The 24,652-nt window shown below is 45.5% G+C and overlaps 1 protein-coding gene across 1 annotated transcript in view; it reads right to left on the reverse strand.

Annotated features, from left to right (window-relative positions):
• LOC134910829 (L-gulonolactone oxidase-like) overlaps positions 1–24,652 on the reverse strand; it is a 161,596-nt gene that overhangs the window by 85,859 nt on the left and 51,085 nt on the right. The window contains exon 5 of the mRNA XM_063919213.1: positions 17,102–17,287. Within this exon, the coding sequence (XP_063775283.1) occupies positions 17,102–17,287 (186 nt within the window). The remainder of the gene's footprint in view (positions 1–17,101; positions 17,288–24,652) is intronic.

The following is a 24,652-nucleotide window of genomic DNA, read 5'->3' on the forward strand; positions in this document are numbered from 1 at the left end:
AGAGCACCACTGCCACTGCTTGGTTTAAAGGTGAGGCTTATATACACAGTAGTTACAATGTACAGTACAAAGTAGGTAAGTACATGATAGAAACATAGAATTTGTCGGCAGATAAGAACCACTTGGCCCATCTAGTCTGCCCCTTATTTTTTTTTTTTATATTATTTTTTATCACTAATCTTATTTGATCCTTATTTCTTTGTAAGGATATCCTTATGTCTATCCCATGCATGTTTAAATTGCTCTACTGTCTTAGCCTCTACCACCTCTGATGGGAGGCTATTCCACTTCTCCACTGCCCTTTCTGTGAAATAATTTTTCCGTAAATTTCCCCTGAACCTCCCCCCCTCCAGTCTCAGTGCATGTCCTCGTGTCCTATTGCTTCTCTTCATTTGGAGAATGTTTCCCTCCTGGACTTTGTTAAAACCCTTCATATATTTGAAAGTTTCTATCATGTCCCCCCTTTCCCTTCTCTGCTCCAAACTATACATAGTGAGATTTCTTAGTCTTTCTGGGTATGTTTTGTGATGTAGGCCATGCACCATTTTAGTTGCCCTCCTTTGTACAGTTTCTAATGTATTAATATCCTTTTGAAGATATGGCCTCCAGAACTGAATACAGTATTCTAGATGAGGCCGTACCAATGACCTATACAGTGGCATTATTACTAGAGATGTGCACTTGAATTTTTTTGGGTTTTGTGTTTTGGTTTTGGGTTCGGTTCCGCGGCCGTGTTTTGGGTTCGACCGCGTTTTGGCAAAACCTCACCGAATTTTTTTTGTCGGATTCGGGTGTGTTTTGGATTCGGGTGTTTTTTAAAAAAAACACTAAAAAACAGCTTAAATCATAGAATTTGGGGGTCATTTTGATCCCAAAGTATTATTAACCTCAAAAACCACAATTTCCACTCATTTTCAGTCTATTCTGAATACCTCACACCTCACAATATTATTTTTAGTCCTAAAATTTGCACCGAGGTCGCTGGATGACTAAGCTAAGCGACCCTAGTGGCCGACACAAACACCGGGCTCATCTAGGAGTGGCACTGCAGTGTCACGCAGGATGGCCCTTCCAAAAAACACTCCCCAAACAGCACATGACGCAAAGAAAAAAAGAGGCGCAATGAGGTAGCTGTGTGAGTAAGATAAGCGACCCTAGTGGCCGACACAAACACCGGGCCCATCTAGGAGTGACACTGCAGTGTCACGCAGGATGGCCCTTCCAAAAAACACTCCCCAAACAGCACATGACGCAAAGAAAAAAAGAGGCGCAATGAGGTAGCTGTGTGAGTAAGCTAAGCGACCCTAGTGGCCGACACAAACACCTGGCCCATCTAGGAGTGGCACTGCAGTGTCACGCAGGATGGCCCTTCCAAAAAACACTCCCCAAACAGCACATGACGCAAAGAAAAAAAGAGGCGCAATGAGGTAGCTGTGTGAGTAAGATAAGCGACCCTAGTGGCCGACACAAACACCGGGCCCATCTAGGAGTGGCACTGCAGTGTCACGCAGGATGGCCCTTCCAAAAAACACTCCCCAAACAGCACATGACGCAAAGAAAAAAAGAGGCGCAATGAGGTAGCTGTGTGAGTAAGCTAAGCGACCCTAGTGGCCGACACAAACACCTGGCCCATCTAGGAGTGGCACTGCAGTGTCACGCAGGATGGCCCTTCCAAAAAACACTCCCCAAACAGCACATGACGCAAAGAAAAAAAGAGGCGCAATGAGGTAGCTGTGTGAGTAAGCTAAGCGACCCTAGTGGCCGACACAAACACCTGGCCCATCTAGGAGTGGCACTGCAGTGTCACGCAGGATGGCCCTTCCAAAAAACACTCCCCAAACAGCACATGACGCAAAGAAAAAAAGAGGCGCAATGAGGTAGCTGTGTGAGTAAGATAAGCGACCCTAGTGGCCGACACAAACACCGGGCCCATCTAGGAGTGGCACTGCAGTGTCACGCAGGATGGCCCTTCCAAAAAACACTCCCCAAACAGCACATGACGCAAAGAAAAAAAGAGGCGCAATGAGGTAGCTGTGTGAGTAAGCTAAGCGACCCTAGTGGCCGACACAAACACCTGGCCCATCTAGGAGTGGCACTGCAGTGTCACGCAGGATGGCCCTTCCAAAAAACACTCCCCAAACAGCACATGACGCAAAGAAAAAAAGAGGCGCAATGAGGTAGCTGTGTGAGTAAGATAAGCGACCCTAGTGGCCGACACAAACACCGGGCCCATCTAGGAGTGGCACTGCAGTGTCACGCAGGATGGCCCTTCCAAAAAACACTCCCCAAACAGCACATGACGCAAAGAAAAAAAGAGGCGCAATGAGGTAGCTGTGTGAGTAAGATAAGCGACCCTAGTGGCCGACACAAACACCGGGCCCATCTAGGAGTGGCACTGCAGTGTCACGCAGGATGGCCCTTCCAAAAAACACTCCCCAAACAGCACATGACGCAAAGAAAAAAAGAGGCGCAATGAGGTAGCTGTGTGAGTAAGCTAAGCGACCCTAGTGGCCGACACAAACACCGGGCCCATCTAGGAGTGGCACTGCAGTGTCACGCAGGATGGCCCTTCCAAAAAACACTCCCCAAACAGCACATGACGCAAAGAAAAAAAGAGGCGCAATGAGGTAGCTGTGTGAGTAAGATAAGCGACCCTAGTGGCCGACACAAACACCTGGCCCATCTAGGAGTGGCACTGCAGTGTCACGCAGGATGGCCCTTCCAAAAAACACTCCCCAAACAGCACATGACGCAAAGAAAAATGAAAGAAAAAAGAGGTGCAAGATGGAATTGTCCTTGGGCCCTCCCACCCACCCTTATGTTGTATAAACAGGACATGCACACTTTAACCAACCCATCATTTCAGTGACAGGGTCTGCCACACGACTGTGACTGAAATGACGGGTTGGTTTGGACCCCCACCAAAAAAGAAGCAATTAATCTCTCCTTGCACAAACTGGCTCTACAGAGGCAAGATGTCCACCTCATCATCATCCTCCGATATATCACCGTGTACATCCCCCTCCTCACAGATTATCAATTAGTCCCCACTGGAATCCACCATCTCAGCTCCCTGTGTACTTTGTGGAGGCAATTGCTGCTGGTCAATGTCTCCACGGAGGAATTGATTATAATTCATTTTAATGAACATCATCTTCTCCACATTTTCTGGAAGTAACCTCGTACGCCGATTGCTGACAAGGTGAGCGGCGGCACTAAACACTCTTTCGGAGTACACACTTGTGGGAGGGCAACTTAGGTAGAATAAAGCCAGTTTGTGCAAGGGCCTCCAAATTGCCTCTTTTTCCTGCCAGTATAAGTACGGACTGTGTGACGTGCCTACTTGGATGCGGTCACTCATATAATCCTCCACCATTCTTTCAATGGGGAGAGAATCATATGCAGTGACAGTAGACGACATGTCCGTAATCGTTGACAGGTCCTTCAGTCCGGACCAGATGTCAGCATCAGCAGTCGCTCCAGACTGCCCTGCATCACCGCCAGCGGGTGGGCTCGGAATTCTGAGCCTTTTCCTCGCACCCCCAGTTGCGGGAGAATGTGAAGGAGGAGATGTTGACAGGTCGCGTTCCGCTTGACTTGACAATTTTCTCACCAGCAGGTCTTTGAACCCCAGCAGACTTGTGTCTGCCGGAAAGAGAGATCCAAGGTAGGTTTTAAATCTAGGATCGAGCACGGTGGCCAAAATGTAGTGCTCTGATTTCAACAGATTGACCACCCGTGAATCCTTGTTAAGCGAATTAAGGGCTCCATCCACAAGTCCCACATGCCTAGCGGAATCGCTCCGTGTTAGCTCCTCCTTCAATGTCTCCAGCTTCTTCTGCAAAAGCCTGATGAGGGGAATGACCTGACTCAGGCTGGCAGTGTCTGAACTGACTTCACGTGTGGCAAGTTCAAAGGGCAGCAGAACCTTGCACAACGTTGAAATCATTCTCCACTGCGCTTGAGACAGGTGCATTCCACCTCCTATATCGTGCTGAATTGTATAGGCTTGAATGGCCTTTTGCTGCTCCTCCAACCTCTGAAGCATATATAGGGTTGAATTCCACCTCGTTACCACTTCTTGCTTCAGATGATGGCAGGGCAGGTTCAGGCGTTTTTGGTGTTGCTCCAGTCTTCTGTACGTGGTGCCTGTACGCCGAAAGTGTCCCGCAATTCTTCTGGCCACCGACAGAATCTCTTGCACGCCCCTGTCGTTTTTTTAAAAATTCTGCACCACCAAATTCAAGGTATGTGCAAAACATGGGACGTGCTGGAATTTGCCCAGATTTAATGCACACACAATATTGCTGGCGTTGTCCGATGCCACATATCCACAGGAGAGTCCAATTGTGGTAGGCCATTCCGCGATGATCTTCCTCAGTTGCCGTAAGAGGTTTTCAGCTGTGTGCGTATTCTGGAAACCGGTGATACAAAGCGTAGCCTGCCTAGGAAAGAGTTGGCGTTTGCGAGATGCTGCTACTGGTGCCGCCGCTGCTGTTCTTGCGGCGGGAGTCCATACATCTACCCAGTGGGCTGTCACAGTCATATAGTCCTGACCCTGCCCTGCTCCACTTGTCCACATGTCCGTGGTTAAGTGGACATTGGGTACAGCTGCATTTTTTAGAACACTGGTGACTCTTTTTCTGAGGTCTGTGTACATTTTCGATATCGCCTGCCTAGAGAAATGGAACCTAGATGGTATTTGGTACCGGGGACACAGTACCTCCAACAAGTCTCTAGTTGGCTCTGCAGTAATGATGGATACCGGAACCACGTTTCTCACCACCCAGGATGCCAAGGCCTCAGTTATCCGCTTTGCAGCAGGATGACTGCTGTGATATTTCATCTTCCTCGCAAAGGACTGTTGAACAGTCAATTGCTTGGTGGAAGTAGTAAAAGTGGTCTTACGATTTCCCCTCTGGGATGTCCATCGACTCCCAGCAGCAACAACAGCAGCGCCAGCAGCAGTAGGCGTTACACGCAAGGATGCATCGGAGGAATCCCAGGCAGGAGAGGAATCGTCAGAATTGCCAGTGACATGGCCTGCAGGACTATTGGTATTCCTGGGGAAGGAGGAAATTGACACCGAGGGAGTTGGTGGGGTGGTTTGCGTGAGCTTGGTTACAAGAGGAAGGGATTTACTGGTCAGTGGACTGCTTCCGCTGTCGCCCAAAGTTTTTGAACTTGTCACTGACTTATTATGAATGCGCTGCAGGTGACGTATAAGGGAGGATGTTCCGAGGTGGTTAACGTCCTTACCCCTACTTATTACAGCTTGACAAAGGCAACACACGGCTTGACAAATGTTGTCCGCATTTCTGGTGAAATACTTCCACACCAAAGAGCTGATTTTTTTGGTATTTTCACCAGGCATGTCAACGGCCCTATTCCTCCCACAGACAACAGGTGTCTCCCCGGGTGCCTGACTTAAACAAACCACCTCACCATCAGAATCCTCCTTGTCAATTTCCTCCCCAGCGCCAGCAACACCCATATCCTCCTCATCCTGGTGTACTTCAACACTGACATCTTCAATCTGACTATCAGGAACTGGACTGCGGGTGCTCCTTCCAGCACTTGCAGGGGGCGTGCAAATGGTGGAAGGCGCATGCTCTTCACGTCCAGTGTTGGGAAGATCAGGCATCGCAACTGACACAATTGGACTCTCCTTGTGGATTTGGGATTTCGAAGAACGCACAGTTCTTTGCGGTGCTTTTGCCAGCTTGAGTCTTTTCAATTTTCTAGCGAGAGGCTGAGTGCTTCCATCCTCATGTGAAGCTGAACCACTAGCCATGAACATAGGCCAGGGCCTCAGCCGTTCCTTGCCACTCCGTGTGGTAAATGGCATATTGGCAAGTTTACGCTTCTCCTCCGACAATTTTATTTTAGATTTTGGAGTCCTTTTTTTACTGATATTTGGTGTTTTGGATTTTACATGCTCTGTACTATGACATTGGGCATCGGCCTTGGCAGACGAAGTTGCTGGCATTTCATCGTCTCGGCCATGACTAGTGGCAGCAGCTTCAGCACGAGGTGGAAGTGGATCTTGATCTTTCCCTAATTTTGGAACCTCAACATTTTTGTTCTCCATATTTTAATAAGCACAACTAAAAGACACAGAGGTAGCTACAGCCGTGGACTACCGTACTGTGTCTGCTGCTAATATAGACTGGATGATAATGAGATGAAATCAATATATATTATATCACACTAGTACTGCAGCCGGACAGGTAGATATATTTATTATGTAATGACTGATGACGGACCTGCTGGACACTGTCAGCTCAGCAGCACCGCAGACTGCTACAGTAAGCTACTATAGTAGTATGTATAAAGAAGAAAGAAAAAAAAAAAACACGGGTAGGTGGTATACAATTATGGATGGACGAGCGACTGCCGACACAGAGGTAGCTACAGCCGTGGACTACCGTACTGTGTCTGCTGCTAATATAGACTGGATGATAATGAGATGAAATCAATATATATATATATATATATATATAATATCACACTAGTACTGCAGCCGGACAGGTAGATATATTTATTATGTAATGACTGATGACGGACCTGCTGGACACTGTCAGCTCAGCAGCACCGCAGACTGCTACAGTAAGCTACTATAGTAGTATGTATAAAGAAGAAAGAAAAAAAAAACCACGGGTAGGTGGTATACAATTATGGATGGACGAGCGACTGCCGACACAGAGGTAGCTACAGCCGTGGACTACCGTACTGTGTCTGCTGCTAATATAGACTGGATGATAATGAGATGAAATCAATATATATATATATATATAATATCACACTAGTACTGCAGCCGGACAGGTAGATATATTTATTATGTAATGACTGATGACGGACCTGCTGGACACTGTCAGCTCAGCAGCACCGCAGACTGCTACAGTAAGCTACTATAGTAGTATGTATAAAGAAGAAAGAAAAAAAAAAAACACGGGTAGGTGGTATACAATTATGGATGGACGAGCGACTGCCGACACAGAGGTAGCTACAGCCGTGGACTACCGTACTGTGTCTGCTGCTAATATAGACTGGATGATAATGAGATGAAATCAATATATATATATAATATCACACTAGTACTGCAGCCGGACAGGTAGATATATTTATTATGTAATGACTGATGACGGACCTGCTGGACACTGTCAGCTCAGCAGCACCGCAGACTGCTACAGTAAGCTACTATAGTAGTATGTATAAAGAAGAAAGAAAAAAAATACCACGGGTAGGTGGTATACAATTATGGATGGACGAGCGACTGCCGACACAGAGGTAGCTACAGCCGTGGACTACCGTACTGTGTCTGCTGCTAATATAGACTGGATGATAATGAGATGAAATCAATATATATATATATATAATATCACTAGTACTGCAGCCGGACAGGTAGATATATTTATTATGTAATGACTGATGACGGACCTGCTGGACACTGTCAGCTCAGCAGCACCGCAGACTGCTACAGTAAGCTACTATAGTAGTATGTATAAAGAAGAAGAAAGAAAAAAAAAAAACGGGTAGGTGGTATACAATATTAATTATATATATATATTATATACAATTATATATATATATTATATATATTAAACTGGTGGTGATTATTAAACTGGTGGTCAGGTCACTGGTCTCACTATCAGCAACTTGCAAGTAGTACTCCTAAGCAGACAATCACAATATATATTATACTGGTGGTCAGTGTGGTCACAATGGCAGTGTGGCACTCTGGCAGCAAAAGTGTGCACTGTACGTTATATGTACTCCTGAGTCCTGCTCTCAGACTCTAACTGCTCCCCACTGTCAGTGTCTCCCCCACAAGTCAGATAATACAGTCACACTATCTATCACTTCAGCAAGTAACTAGTCTAGTACTCCTCCTAATGCTCCCCAAAATTACTACTGTGTCTCTCTCTACTGTCTCACTCTCTTCTCTATAAACGGAGAGGACGCCAGCCACGTCCTCTCCCTATGAATCTCAATGCACGTGTGAAAATGGCGGCGACGCGCGGCTCCTTATATAGAATCCGAGTCTCGCGATAGAACCCGAGCCTCGCGAGAATCCGACAGCGGGATGATGACGTTCGGGCGCGCTCGGGTTAACCGAGCAAGGCGGGAAGATCCGAGTCGCTCGGCCCCGTGTAAAAAAAAATGAAGTTCGGGCGGGTTTGGATTCCGAGGAACCGAACCCGCTCATCTCTAATTATTACTTCTTTCTTTCTGCTGCTGATTCCTCTCCCAATGCAGCCAAGCATCTGACTAGCCTTCCTCATTGCCTTGTTACATTGCTTACCTGCTTTTAAGTCATCTGAAATAGTGACTCCTAGATCCCTTTCCTCCTCAGTAGTTTCCAGTAGAGTGCCATTAATACTGTATTTAGCTTTAGGATTTTTGAGACCCAAGTGCATGATTTTGCATTTTTTGGCATTAAACTGTAATTGCCAGACTCTTGACCATTCCTCTAGTCTACCTAGATCCTCAATCATTTGTTTTACCCCACCTGGTGTGTCTACCCTGTTGCATACCTATGTGTCATCTGCAAAAAGGCATACTTTCCCTTTAATGCCATTTGCAATGTCACCAATAAAGATATTAAAAAGCACTGGTCCAAGTACAGATCCCTGGGGTACTCCACTGGTAACATTTCCCTCCTGTGAATGCACTCCATTTACCACAACTCTCTGTTTTCTATCCTTCAACCAAGATCTTATCCATTCAATAATCCTAATATCCAATCCCAAACTTTCAAGTTTATTTAGCAGTCTGCGATGTGGAACTGTGTCAAAAGCCTTACTAAAGTCTAGATAAGCTATATCCATGGCTCCACCTTTATCCATCACTTTAGTCACACAATCAAAAAAGTCAATAAGATTTGTTTGACATGATCTCCCCCCAGTGAATCCATGCTGTTTGGGATCCAGTAAATTGCCAGATTTGAGATAATCTACAACTCTTTATTTTAAGAGTGTTTCCATCAATTTCCCTACTACTGATGTAAGACTCACTGGTCTGTAGTTGTTTGCCTCTTCCTTGCTTCCACTTTTGTGCAGTGGGACTACGTTTGCTCTTTTCCAGTCCCCTGGAATTTCTCCTGTAGCTAATGACTGGTTGAATAATTCTGTCAATGGTGCTACCAGCACCTCTTTAAGTTCTTTTAGTATCCTTGGATGTATCCCATCTGGCCCCATAGATTTGTCCACTTTCAGCTTTGAGAGTTCTGTTAGGACCTTCTCCTCTGTAAATGCACTTGTTTCATTTTCCTGAATATCCCTGCAACTTAACTGTGGCCCCTTCCCTTCTCTTTCAGTAGTAAATACTGAGCAAAAATAATCATTAAGATGATCTGCTATTAAATTGTCTCCTTCAACAAGACTCTCAGTGTCTGTCTTTAGTTTTATAATTCCGCCTTTTGTTTTTCTCTTTTCGCTTATATACCTAAAAAAAGTTTTGCCTCCTTTACCCACTGACTGGGCCATTTTCTCCTCAGCTTGTGCCTTTGCACATCTGATTACCTTCTTTGTCTCCTTCTGTCTAACAAGATATATATTTTTGTCTTCATTATTTTGTGTCTGCTTATATTTCCTAAAAGCCATCTTTTTTGTTCTCACAATATTTGCTACTTCTTTTGCAAACCACACTGGCTTCCTTTTCCTTGTGTTTTTCCTAACAGTTTTGATACAAAGGTCTGTTGCCTTCAATATTGCACATTTGAATGTTTCCCACCTCTCCTGCACTGTTTCCAAGTTCCTCCACTCTGCCAAAGAATCGCTTACACATTTTCCCATCCCTACAAAATCAGCCTTCCTAAAATCCAACACCTTTGTTTTTGTATGGGACGAGTCAGTCTCTGTCTTAATGCTGAACCATACTGCTTGATGATCACTGGATCCCAGGTTTTCACCCACTTTTACGTCCGATAATCTGTCTCCATTTGTAAGTATTAAGTCTAATATTGCGTCTTTCCGAGTGGGCTCGGATACTTCTGTACATCACACAACTTACCCACAAAGACTAAACAATCTCAATATAAAGTTTGGAGCAGAGAAGGGAAAGGGGAGACACGATAGAAAACTTTTATAAATACCAAGAGTTTTACCAAAGTCCAGGAGGGAAACATTCTCCAAATGAAGAGAAGCAATAGGACACGAGGACATGCACTGAGGCTGGAGGGGGGGAGGTTCAGGGGAAATCTGAGGAAAAATAACTTCACAAAAAGGGTAGTGGACAAGTGGGATAGCCTCCGATCAGAGGTGGTAGAGGATAAGACAGTAGAGCAATGTAAACATGCATGGGATAGACATAAGGATATCCTTACACAGAAATAAGGATCAAATAAGGTTTGAGGTAACAATATGGTTAAAAAAGGGGCAGATTAGATGTGCCAAGTGCTTCGTATCTGCCATCACATTCTATGTTTCTATGGGGGCCGATTTATCATCATCCGCATCTCAGGATGCAGATGTCATGTGATAAAATCGTCCAAATTCGCAATGCGATAATTGAGAACATTGCATGGACGTATCAATATTCGCCATACTTGCCTACCCTCCCGGAATGGCCTGGAGGCTCCCGAAAATTGGGTGACCCTTCCGGCCCCCTGGAAAGGTGGGCAAGCCTCCCGCTTTCCCCCTCGTCCGCCCGCAGCAGAAAACAAGCGGGCGGCTGGAGGGGTCTGATGACGCAATTTGCGCTGAATCGCGTCATTGTAGCTCCGCCCCCCGCTATGCAGTGGCTCGTTTCTCGGCACAGCACAGCGTGGGGCGGAGTCACGATGACGCGACCCTGGTGTAACCCCGGACCGCCCATCCTGCTGCCGGCCACGCCCCCGGGCCGCCTATCCTGCTGCCGGCCACGCCCCCCCCCCCTACACCTACAACGCTGCCTTCTCCCGGAGGAGGAGGCAGCAAAGTAGGTAACTCTGATATTCGCATTCAGGGACAGAGCTTGAGAGAAAGCTCTGTCCCTACGAATTCCCTCTGCAACATTATCAGGGTATTTTTCTAAAAAAAAAATACCCAGGGTTCCTGCTGCGCATGTGCAGCCATCATCGATACAGCATGCTATACCACCCACCATCGCAACTACCCCCACTCCTGGAGCTCCCCCAGCGGTGACTACACTTACCAGTCCCAGGAGCTGGTGTTCGGTGGTCCTGGAGGGCTGCCAGGCAATGAGTCCTGTGCGCTGTTGTGATCCCCGGTTTTGTAAAGTGAGCTGCCATTTTGCAGCATCACTTTACTGGCACGGGGTGTCAGAGCAGCGCACAGGGGACCCGTAACCAGCATCCCTCACCAAAGCTGGATACGGATGATCAGCTTGTGTGTCTATCGGACACACACAGCTGATCACCGGAGCCCAGTCCACGCACGGCCTTCTCTCTGGGGGCACAGGAAGCTGTGCAGAAGTACAGACTCTGCAGTGAGCCCTGTGACTACGCCAGGAGAAGCTGGTGTTATTATCGGTATCCGGACTCTAGGTCGACAGCAAAAAGGTTGACACACCTTAGGTCGACGCCAATTGGTCGACACACATTATGTCGACGTGGACAAAATGTCAACATGGACAAAAGGCCGACATGAACAAGGTTGGCATGGAAAAAGGTCGACATGACTTTTTCACGATTTTTTTCTTTTTTTGAATTTTTTCATACTTAACGATCCACGTGGATTACGATTGGAATGGTAAAGTGTGCCGAGCGAAGCGGTAGCGGAGCGAAGGCACCATGCCCGAAGCATGGCGAGCGAAGCGAGCCATGCGAGGGGATGCGGTGCACTAATTGGGGTACGAATTAGTACGAAGAAAACGACACCAAAAAAACATAAAAAACTCATGTCGACCTTTTCCATGTCGACATTGTTCCCGTCGACCTTTTGACCATGTCGACCGAAGGTGTGTCGACCAATTGGCGTCGACCTAAGGTGTGTCGACCTTTTTGCTGTCGACGCTCAGTCCCAGACCCGTTATTATCACAGGGCTCATTGCAGGGGGGGGGGGGGGGGGGTTTCACTATTTTTATATTAGTATGGGAAATGCGTTCTGATTACTAAAAAAATGTGAATTAAAGGGTTAAACTGCTCCAAAAGCCTTTAATACATTTGAGTGAAACTAAAATAATGTGAAAAGGGTGTGAAAACAGGAAACACCCCTTTTCAAAAAAAAATTGGGGAAAAATAATCTTAATAAATAGGCCCCTATATGTGTATTTGTAGGTAGTTCTGTATTGCTGGAATAGAACCAGCGGCTCAGCCTGGTGTGTGGAGGTGAACAGATAGGGGTAGGTATAGACCTGCGGTTGGTATGTAGATGACATCTGTATATAGAAACAGGTACTGTTCCCCCCCCCCCCCCCCCATGTACTAAATAAACGGCGTCAGGGCTGAGGTATATAAATGTTACCATGAAGTATTAGGGTAGAACGGTTGGTGGGATTGAGTATACTGTGAGTATACTGAGCCATTGAGCTGTGAGTATACTGTAGATATTACCTCAGTATATTACACTATGGGGTAAATTTACTAAGGTGGGAGTTTTTTAGAACTGGCGATATTGCTCAAAGCAACCAATCAGATTCTACTTAACATATATCGAGCTGCTTGTAGAAGATAATAGATACAATCTGATTGGTTGCTATGGGCATTCAAAGTCTTTTCAAGAACATTTGCAGAGTCCTTTACTGTTCTCTAAAAACTCCCTTATAAATCGGAATAATGCGCCGTGTTCCTGGGGATCATTACAGTTCTCTCACATTGTGGTTCCCCCGGGAGGACGAGTTTCTACTGAGCTTCAAAACTTTCTAAAGTACTACAAAGGGTTTGGGAGATAATGTATTCTCTTATCGGGAGAAATCTATACAGCGCAGAGGCAGAGGTGGGATTAACCCTTGTCAGGCTTCAGAAGCGTGGTATTAGCCCAATACATTGCCCCCCCCTTTTATCATTGTGCGGCGCGCCAGGCGTTCTGTCCTCCGTGATGTATAACCCTGCCAATCACGTGCAAATGCTGATCCGTCCACTGTGCAACCTGGTAGCTCTGAGCGTGTCTCTGAGGCCTGAGGAACACTGCATACGTTTGCGGTTTTATGATGTTTTTTAGGTCAAGATGAGCACATTTTTTAAGACACGGGAGATTTCTTAAAGTTTGGAGAGAGATAAAGTGGAGAGTGATAAAGCATCAGCCAATCAGCTCCAGGCCGCAGTGCTGCTCTGTGACATTTAGGACAAGAATTGTTCCATCCACCTAATCCACGCCTCTGATGTGCAAATCCACGCCCCAAATGACCTTAGAAGGATCTATTGCCCACACCAACCAATCAACTTTTAGCTATCATTTATCAAGCACAGTCTGCAAAATGACAGTTAGAAGCACAATTGGTTGCTATGGGCAAATTTCTCTCTCCAAGATTTGATTCCCCTCCCCCTTGGATTGTTGGAACCAAGCTGAGAGGTTGTCAGAGCCCCATCTCTTTGTGATCACCCTATTTAGCCAAAGGGGAAGTCCACAGGGGTGGTGCTTCGACACCCATTTAGCTTGCAAGAAACAGGACAGCCAGGAAGAGGAGGGTGGATTGTGGTGTGGTACCAAAAGATCTATCAGGGATAATGGTGCATCCGGCAATTGGTACCACTATATCTATCAGGGATAATGGTCCATCCATCAATCTGTACCAAAAGATCTATCAGGGATCTTGGGCCATCCAGCAATTGGTACCAATAGATCTATCAGGGATAATGGTCCATCCAGCAATTGGTACCAATAGATCTATCAGTGAGAATGGTCCATCCAGCAATTGGTACCAATAGCTCTATCAGGGATAATGGTCCATCCATCAATTTGTACCAAAAGATCTATCAGGGATCTTGGTCCATCCAGCAATTAGTACCAATAGATCTATCAGGGATAATGGTTCATCCAGCAACTGGTACCAATAGATCTATCAGGGATAATGGTTCATCCAGCAATTGGTACCAATAGCTCTATCAGAGATCTTGGTCCATCCAGCAATTGGTACCAATAGATCTATCAGGGATAATGGTTCATCCAGCAATTGGTACCAATAGATCCATCAGTAATAATGGTCCATCCAGAAATTGAAGTAAAAGTTCAGCTTTTCATTTACAGTAACTGTACTTTTGCATTACCCTTTTCTATGTTACAGTACCATCAGTGAGACAGACCCAGGTTCCCAGCATAGCACACAACAAGTGGGTTAAAGTTACAGTAATTGTGATAATATCACTGCTTCTCCGAGAAGCAGTAAAGAGTGACCCAGTAATTGCCCGGGGGGAGATTTCGCTGTACAAACATTTCTATTAATGTAGAAAGAAGCTTCGCCGTCCTACAGGGGATTAATTAGAGATGTGCGTATGTGACTGGCGACAGGGCTGGAGGAAATCGTTTCCCAGATCTCATCCTACAGTACAATCTTCCTGAAGTAACTTTAATTTAAATACCACTAGCAAACGCCTTCGTTGTAACCTGTGGACGAGACATGGGAAGGGATTTAATATTACCGTAAAGCTATTTTGTGTCAACAAACAAGTACACACAATGGGAAATTGGATTTGTAATACACAAGGATTTATTGGAGAAATTTCTTTTTTTTTTCTTATTAAAAATAAACAGGCGATGATGGTTGCATTTATTTTTTCTAGCATTTGTACAAAAAGTTTTTTTTGGTGGGGGTTCAGACGCTGCAGCCTTTGCTCCTTTTGTGGATATAGGGTGCATTGACAATATTTTAGTACTGGATGTATAAATGGGCAATCCTGCCTGCCCTGTCCACCATTAACCCACGGGGACAATGAGCACCTATTCTGCCTTTGGTTGTGCAGCTGCGGCAAGTTCATGGATTTTCCTTTGCTGCTCCCTCTTTTGTGACCCCTCCCCCCTTCCCCCCTATGCCGTCTTCTCTAGATGATTTGCAAGGGGGGCCTTCGTCATCTTCTCTTCCAAATTTTCTGTCCGTTTCGGGATCCTTAGGTAAGCGCTTTGCTGGTTTTGCTGGGGATGAGGATAGTTGTCTGATAGCTGGGACTCACGGCAGAGAGATTTTGGATGGATCTACTGCACCAGATATAGGGAGTCATTCTGAGTTGATCGCTCGCTAGCTATTTTTTGCAGCGCTGCGATCAGATAGTCACCGCCCACGGGGGAGTGTATTTTCACTTTGTGAGTGTGCGAACACTTTTGCAGCCGAGCGGTACAAAAGAGATTTTTGCAGTTTTTAACAAGCTCTGGACTTACTCAGCCGCTGCGATCACTTCAGTCTTTTTGGTCCCAGAATTGACGTCAGATACCCACCCTCCAAACGCTTGGACACGCCTGCGTTTTTCCAAACACTCCCAGAAAATGGTCAGTTGCCACCACAAATGCCTTCATCCTGCCAATCTCCTTGCGAGCGGATTTTTTGTTAAATCCATCGGCCAGCACCGATCCTCTTTGTACCCGTACGACGCGCCTGCGCATTGCGGTGCATGCGTATGCACAGTTTTGCAGAGTTTTGACCTGATCGCATCGCTGCAAAAAATAGGTAGCGTGCAACCAGGTCAGAATGACCCCCATAGGGCGAGTGCAAATGTGCGTGGGTAACGATGGCGCTGCTGTACTTCCGCAGGCAAATGGATATGGGCAGTGCGGCCACATGGAGGCGTAAAACTCGGCATTCGGTGTGTATCAGAGTTTATTTCCGTGCACACGTTGCGCCTGACTTGTGTGTGACTGTGAATAGGATGCTAGTATCGGCCCTTCACCCAGTGTACAATAGCGCTTCTGACTGTGCAAGGGGTGGGCCACACACTTTGTGCTTCTTCAGTTGCAACCATCCCGCTTGACGAGCCATGGAAACCTGCAGCAGCCCCATGCTACGTCCAGATTCTCTGGCAAAGTTTGGCCCCAATGTGAGACATTAAGCATCTGACTTAGCAACCAGTTCTGCAACAATCCTATAATGTAGGGCATCTCCGTGCGTCTTAAATATCCACATACCAGTCACTGTCCAGGAACTTTTTGCGTGTTTCCAGTACATTTCTGAGACCGTGCTTCTCAATCGCTGCTGACCATACTTACCACTTTTACCTGACTGTCAGGGAGACTCCCTCAATAGTAGCAATCTCCCTAACTCCCTGAATAGTAAGTAGCAAACTCCCTGGTTGCGCCTTACCCCCATTATGTAGCTATTATACACTTGAAAAATTAGAAATCAAAGATATATACATTCAAATGAGATCATTAGTACTATTTATCTGCATTGAATATAAGTCACAATGATCCCTATGGCTACATGCATGTTTAAATAAGGTTTCACATGGACAATATATGCGCCAGACTATGTAACACCTGGATGTAAGCTATTTTAATGTCACGCCTCTCAGGCTGGGCAGTACACGTCCACTTAAACGCCGCGCTTGTAGGTGTTGCTACCACAATTTTCCTGAAATGCTTTTTCAAAATGAGGCAGAAATGCACTGGCCACAGGCAGGCCCACCGTGTAAGTATGTGATGACCTGTATAATATCTCATTGTACAAATAAAAACAGCGTGTACAGTACAGCGATGCTCAGTTTACAGTTAGATTAAATTGTAATAAGATTTTATTTCAGTGGCCGGATGCCTGGAATAAACTTCCAGCTGATGAAGTCAGATCTGTAAATCTCTTTAAAACACTGAAACCAAAAAGCTTATTTTACTGTCACATAATATTCATCTGTTTCCCTGTCACATGGAGGCGGCCACATACTCCCCTCTGTGTCCCCGTCCCCAGACCAGCACCGTGAATGCCCAGGACGCTGTATAATCAGCACCATCTTGCTGGAATGCCCTCTGCACTGGTGGACACATAGAGGGGGCTGTCTCCTTCCATCCTATCCACTTACTCCTTATTGGGTCGGATACTTGGCAAATTAACTTCTTTTGAACCTAAACCCAGAACTTCACTTTTGCAGACGTTCACAGATTGGGAAAGGTGTTTGTTGGGGGTAAGGACACTAGTCTGAGCATGAGGTAGGAACAACGGCCTTACTGTATGTATAAAGCGTTATGCAGAAACACCACCAGCAGCGGCGTATGGAGCAGGACAGCAGTCGGTAATTACCTCCTGGAGGGTGGATGAGAACTGCACCTCCTTCAGGTGAAAGGCGGCCTTGCACTGCAGGGTGACGGTCAGGATCACGCCCAGAGACCCCAGGTGCAGCCTGGCCGCTTGGAAGATGTCCGCATTTATCGACTCTGAGCACTCAAGGATCTCCCCCGATTGAGTCATCATACTCAGCGACACCACCTGTGCAAAACATTAAATGGTGACAATTATCACGCACAGCAAGTACAGTAGCAAAAAATATACGTTTGGATGAATAAAATGATGCATAATATTACTACGCCGTCCCATTTGTATAATGTATAAAGAACGCTGCCTGGCCACTTCTGTTAGCAATTATTTCCCTTAGGCTCTTTGCCAGTGGCCTGGCCAGCTGCTTCACCACCAGCACATGTGATGTCATTAGAAATGCAGCCCAGAACAAGGATGCTGAGAGCTGGGCCCTAAGGGGGTCATTCCGAGTTGTTCGCTCGCTAGCAGTTTTTAGCAGCCGTGCAAACGCTAGGCCGCCGCCCTCTGGGAGTGTATCTTAGCTTAGCAAAATTGCGAACTAAGTATTCGCAATATAGCAAAAATAAATTTCTTAGCAGTTTCTGAGTAGCTCCAGACCTACTCACAAATAGCGATCAGCTCAGGCCGTTTTGTTCCTGGTTTGACGTCACACACATGCCCAGCATCCGGACAACCACTCCCCCGTTTCTCCAGACACTCCCGCGTTTTTTATACAAAACTTTACCAAGAAAGGAAAACAAGAACTCTCCTAGAGTGGGGCACTCTGTGGGTGTTTATCTCTATTTGCTACACCATTAGATCAATAATAGGGAAAAGAAAAAAAGAGAAAGAAAGAGGTAGAAATGGAGAACCACTCTCCTAAAACTTAACTTTTATTATATCCATAAAAATAATTTAGAGAATACATTCTCTTTATCTAAAAAGGTGAAATATAGACACACTACATATAATACAACATGTAACAAAAAATAAAAGGTACAGGTTTTTGAGATCTCCAACGGGCCTTAGCCCTCCCAGTTATGGGAAAATATATTTATGAATGACCCTATTAAAGAATTAGTCAAGACATTTGGGGCATTTTTCTTGGTTCTGCTGCCTCGTATGTGCTATTGCATTATATACAGTAGCTGATCTTGCCACGGGCAAGCAGTACTTTTGCCCGGGGCGCCGCCTTCCGGAGGGTGCCGCACCAGGGCAAGATCCGCTGCTGGTGTGTGCCCCCCGCTGCCCGCTGCCCCCGGCCGCTGCCGCTGGGAAGGGAAACTAGACGCGTACGCGTCTAGTTTCCCTTCGTGGAGAGGACCTTTGCTGTGCGGTGCGCGATGACGTCATCGCGCACCGCACATCAATTCAGTCTGTACAGGGGGCGTAAATGACCACGCCCCCTGTACAAAGCCACGCCCCCTAATGCCGCCCGGGGCGCCAGAAGCCCCGGAGCCGGCCCTGATTATATACGTAGGTGAGAGACCCTTACTTGTGCCAGTCTCTAGAATCATAGACAGTGCCAGAGCTTTAATGGAGAGTGTCTCATTCACTTCTACTTTTGGTTGGTGACCATAAGGTCAGTGCAGCCAATGAGAAAGCTACTGACACTTAACCTGCTCTGGTGTTGAGAAAGAGTACAGGGTGTGTAATAGGCAAGACTATATCGCAAATTTCGTGGTTCTGCTGCCATGCATGTGCTCAAGCATTATATGCATGGTGAGAGACCATTACTGATGCTAGTCAATGGAAATAAAGATACAGCCAAACAGTATGCACTGTGTCCCATTCGCCTTAGATGCTGGCTCATAATACTAAGATCAGTGCAGCCAGTTCGCGGGTTACTGACACTTTGCTACTGAGGTGTTGAAAATACAGAGGCAATGTAAACTTCATCTATAAACATCTGTTGCATATTAACACAAAAAATCAACATCTATTATTGTTCACCGAGCAGATAATATTCTCTCAGCACCTATCATTGGTGTTTACTCCAATTGTATTTCATATGCATAAATACTTCATAAACATATAGTTTTTGAACCACTATTATTTCAGAATGTAGCTTCAATATCCTATTTGCCTATATATCTCTTTCTCTTATATGACTACTAAAGGTTGTTAATAATCATTCCTCAAGTTGGATAACACTTGTTTTTTTTGTGGTATATGTCTTGGCTATATAGCACAAAATTTCATATAATATATATATATACACACACCAAATAGCCTGTTGCTCCCGGCAACAGTTTTTATAGTGTTACCCTGAGTATATGGAGTGCTTAGGGTTAATCCCAAGTATATGTTCAGTCATAGAGGATATTAGTAGTCAATTATAGCATACCTGTCTAATAAATTGATGATTCAAGATTTAAACATTAGGGTCATTCAAAAAAAGTTCTGGAGACATAGTAGAGTTTATCATACTTAATTCTGTGAAGCACATATATACATAAAGCCTATAGTGGTCTAACATTCATAGCAACAGATATCATGATAGGCAGTTAACTACATATAGTGCATAAACTATACAGATGATAACGTGCTGCTCATTACGATATTAGACCAGTGTGATACTTATAACTGGCGGCTTCACAAGAGTATTTTTTATTTCATACGACCTGTGCCATGGGGCCGCCCGCCGTGCGCAATGGCAGGGCGCCCTAAACGCTTCCTTTAACGTACGTTTCGCCGTGGCTTGTTCACAAAGGGGGGAACAGCTAACGGCTCTTAAGGAACTTGGACTGACAATAATCAGAAGCTGTTCCCCCCTTTGTGAACAAGCCACGGCGAAACGTACGTTAAAGAAAGGAAGCGTTTAGGGCGCCCTGCCATTGCGCACGGCGGGCGGCCCCATGGCACAGGTCGTATGAAATAAAAAATACTCTTGTGAAGCCGCCAGTTATAAGTATCACACTGGTCTAATATCGTAATGAGCAGCACGTTATCATCTGTATAGTTTATGCACTATATGTAGTTAACTGCCTATCATGATATCTGTTGCTATGAATGTTAGACCACTATAGGCTTTATGTATATATGTGCTTCACAGAATTAAGTATGATAAACTCTACTATGTCTCCAGAACTTTTTTTGAATGACCCTAATGTTTAAATCTTGAATCATCAATTTATTAGACAGGTATGCTATAATTGACTACTAATATCCTCTATGACTGAACATATACTTGGGATTAACCCTAAGCACTCCATATACTCAGGGTAACACTAAAAAAATTTTTTTGCCGGGAGCAACAGGCTATTTGGTGTGTGTATATATATTTATATGAAATTTTGTGCTATATAGCCAAGACATATACCACAAAAAAACAAGTGTTATCCAACTTGAGGAATGATTATTAACAACCTTTAGTAGTCATATAAGAGAAAGAGATATATAGGCAAATAGGATATTGAAGCTACATTCTGAAATAATAGTGGTTCAAAAACTATATGTTTATGAAGTATTTATGCATATGAAATACAATTGGAGTAAACACCAATGATAGGTGCTGAGAGAATATTATCTGCTCGGTGAACAATAATAGATGTTGATTTTTTGTGTTAATATGCAACAGATGTTTATAGATGAAGTTTACATTGCCTCTGTATTTTCAACACCTCAGTAGCAAAGTGTCAGTAACCCGCGAACTGGCTGCACTGATCTTAGTATTATGAGCCAGCATCTAAGGCGAATGGGACACAGTGCATACTGTTTGGCTGTATCTTTATTTCCATTGACTAGCATCAGTAATGGTCTCTCACCATGCATATAATGCTTGAGCACATGCATGGCAGCAGAACCACGAAATTTGCGATATAGTCTTGCCTATTACACACCCTGTACTCTTTCTCAACACCAGAGCAGGTTAAGTGTCAGTAGCTTTCTCATTGGCTGCACTGACCTTATGGTCACCAACCAAAAGTAGAAGTGAATGAGACACTCTCCATTAAAGCTCTGGCACTGTCTATGATTCTAGAGACTGGCACAAGTAAGGGTCTCTCACCTACGTATATAATGCAATAGCACATACGAGGCAGCAGAACCAAGAAAAATGCCCCAAATGCAGAGCCGTAACTACGTGTGTGCCAGGTGTGCCCTGAGGGTGCAATAGCCAGCGGCATGTAATGAGTCAAATTGACTCATTACATGCTGCCTCTGCTGTGTGCGCCGCGCTGGGGAGGAGAGAGCAGCGCCGGAGGCAGCGGAGAAGGAGGAGGAGGGAGGGGGACTGGAGCCCAGCATTCACAGCGGTGGCAGGCAGCCAATACGGAAGGAGAGGGGACAGCTGCAGCGGCGCTACTACCAATTACATAGCGCTGCTGCGGCTCCAGTCCCGCTCCCTCCTCCTCCTCCGCTGCCTGCACCGAGGGATCTGATCATCTGCCAGCACGAGGAGCCTGACTGCCAGCGGGGAGAGATGGTAAGTATATATCTCTCTCTCTCTCCCCCTTCCCCCCCCCTCCTCTCTCTCTCTCTCTCTATTTCTCTATTCTGGCAGCCGCAATGTGTAAAAAGGTGGACTGGCTGCCGTAATGTGTGAAAAAGGGGGACTGGCTGCCGTAATGTGTAAAAAGGGGGACTGGCTGCCGTAATGTGTAAAAAGGGGGACTGGCTGCAGTAATGTGTAAAAAGGGGGATGCTGTCTGCCATAATGTGTAAAAAGGGGGACGCCATCGACCATAATATGGAAAAAGGAGACGCTGTCTGCCATAATGTGTAAAACGGAGACGCTGTCTGCCGTAATGTGTAAAAAGGGGACTCTGTCTGCCGTAATGTCTAAAAAAGGGGCCACTGTCTGCCATAATGTTTAAAAAGGGAACTCTGTCTGCCGTAAGGTGTAAAAAAGGGGCCGCTGTCTGCCGTAATGTGTAAAAAAGGGGCAGCTGTCTGCCATAATGTCTAAAAAGGGGACTCTGTCTGCCGTAAGGTGTAAAAAAGGGGACGCTGTCTGCCGTAATGTGTAAAAAGGGGATGCTGTCTGCCATAATGTGTAAAAAGGGGACGCTGTCTGCCGTAATGTGTAAAAAGGGGGACTGTCTGCTGTAATGTGTAAAAGGGGCTCTACTTGGTGTAGTGGCGCTACTGTGCAGCATCATTTGAATAATGGAGACTACTGTGCACCGTAGTATGAATTGGTATTATTTTGTGGCCACACCCCGTCCCCATGAAGCCACGCCCCTATCTTGCATGGGGTGGGGGCACCAATGCCGTTTCTTGCACACAGCGCTAAAATGCCTAGTTACGGCACTGCCCAAATGTCTTGACTAATTCTTTAATAGGGTCATTCATAAATATGTTTTCCCATAACTGGGAGGGCTAACGCCCATTGGAGATCTCAAAAACCTGTACCTTTTATTTTTTGTTACATGTTGTATTATATGTAGTGTGTCTATATTTCGCCTTTTTAGATAAAGAGAATGTATTCTCTAAATTATTTTTATGGATATAATAAAAGTTACGTTTTAGGAGAGTGGTTCTCCATTTCTACCTCTTTCTTTCTCTTTTTTTCTTTCCCCTATTATTGATCTAATGGTGTACTTTAGCACATAGAGATAAACACCCACAGAGTGCCCCACTCTAGGAGAGTTCTTGTTTACCTTTCTTGGTAAAGTTTTGTATGAACCCAACTCTCAGGGAGCACCCCCAATTATCCTTAATTAAAATATTGGCACAGTAGTGCATGATACAGAAATTTGGGGTAAGGGTATCATTTATTTACAATTTCTAGATTGTCCTCAGATTCTGACTTAATAATTGTCCTTGAGACTGTGCAGCTAGCAAACCCTCTCTTTTCTTCACTCCCGCGTTTTTGCCTGACACGACTGCGTTTTTCCGCTCACTACCAGAAAACGGTCAGCTTCCACCCAGAAACACCCACTTCCTGTCAATCACACTACGATCACTTCAACGATGAAAAAAATTTGTTCTGCCGTGAGTAAATCTACTAAGTTCTTAGTAAAATTACTAAGCGCATGCGCACTGCGAACCATGCGCATGCGCATTTTTCCCTTAATCGCTCCGTTGCGAAATCGGCAACGAGCGAACAACTCGGAATGACCACCATAGTGCGCTCCTGGCTGGCTCTCAGATGTTCCAGACACGGCAAATACAGGACAGGCATGGTGCCGGCCCTACGAAACCCTGTTCTAAGCTCTAACGAGCAGGACCTTCCGTTCTCTTGGTCCTCACCCTGCACTATCCCTGTCTCCAGACACTGCCCTCTCTGGATCCTGTCTGTCCACCCTTCCCAGGGCATAAGGTTTTCTGACCGCTAATGACCATCTTTTAGCTGTTCCATTTTCTCGCCATTTCAGTTTGCCCCGGTACTGTCTGAACATTTGTCTATGATATTGTTTGTACTGTTCTCCCTGTACGGCACTACGGACACTTGGTGGCGCCTTATTATACCTAAATGATAATAATGAAATAATTTCCCCTGATTACCAGGAGACACAGTTTTCCCTGCACAGTCACTGTATAAATATATATACCTCCTCTCTACCGATGCTGCTGAATAAGGTGTACTAGTGGTCTGATTCAGAGATGTACGCAAAGCCATTTTTTTCTCATGCACCGCGGTGGTCTAGTGACGGCGGTTGCAGTGTGGATTTATTCGTAAAGTAACTGGCAATCGGAGATCATTTGGGGGGAGGTAACAGGGAGGTGGCAGCAAAAACGCAGGCAACAGTTTTAGGGACTGCGATCCTATACGCAGGAAAACTGCCTTCTTTCTTCCAGCAGCTGTACCACGTGACCACGCGGGATCTCACATGGTCGATGTTTGGCTGTTGTGTGCCTAATGGTTGTGTCATTGTACACAAGCGGCGGAACAGAGACACTGATTATGAGCGGCGCATTACAACTTCCGGCATTTGCATATTTACACACAGCCACTACGTACAAATTTGTGGCATTTGCGTACATTTCTGAATGAGGCCCTGTGCCCGATAACACCACAATTCTTTTCGTCATTAGGTTTCTATGTGTTACAGCCATAAATATACTGGTGATAAATAGAACAGGTATTGCCGCCACCGTATGGAGCCAGGTAAGTGGTACTGTGCAGAGGATCACAATTAGAAGTCATGCGGCCTGACTCCGAGTTGCACTTAGTGGCGGTAGCAGACAGAAGCGGGCGATGGGCCTAATTCAGACCTGATCGCAGCAGCAAAATTGTTCTCTTATGGGCAAAACCATGTGCACTGCAGATGGGGCAGATGTAACGTGCAGAGAGAGTTAGATTTGGGTGGGTTATATTGTTTCTGTGCAGGGTAAATACTGGCTGTTTTATTTATTTTTTCACTGCAATTTAGATTTCAGTTTAAACACACCGCACCCAAATCTACTCTCTCTGCACATGTTACATCTGCCCCACCAGCACTGCACATGGTTTTGCCCATTAGAGAACACTTTTGCTGCTGCGATCAGGTCTGAATTAGGCCTGAGGTTTTCAGTCTGTGCATGCGTGCGATTGCCCATGCATCACGCTGGTTGCCGCTCATCGAAACTGTGCGCAGAGAGAGTGATTTTCAGTAGGCGCTAACAAGGGGG

The sequence above is a fragment of the Pseudophryne corroboree genome, chromosome 4 (genome assembly GCF_028390025.1).
Source record: "Pseudophryne corroboree isolate aPseCor3 chromosome 4, aPseCor3.hap2, whole genome shotgun sequence".
Lineage (NCBI taxonomy): Eukaryota > Metazoa > Chordata > Amphibia > Anura > Myobatrachidae > Pseudophryne > Pseudophryne corroboree.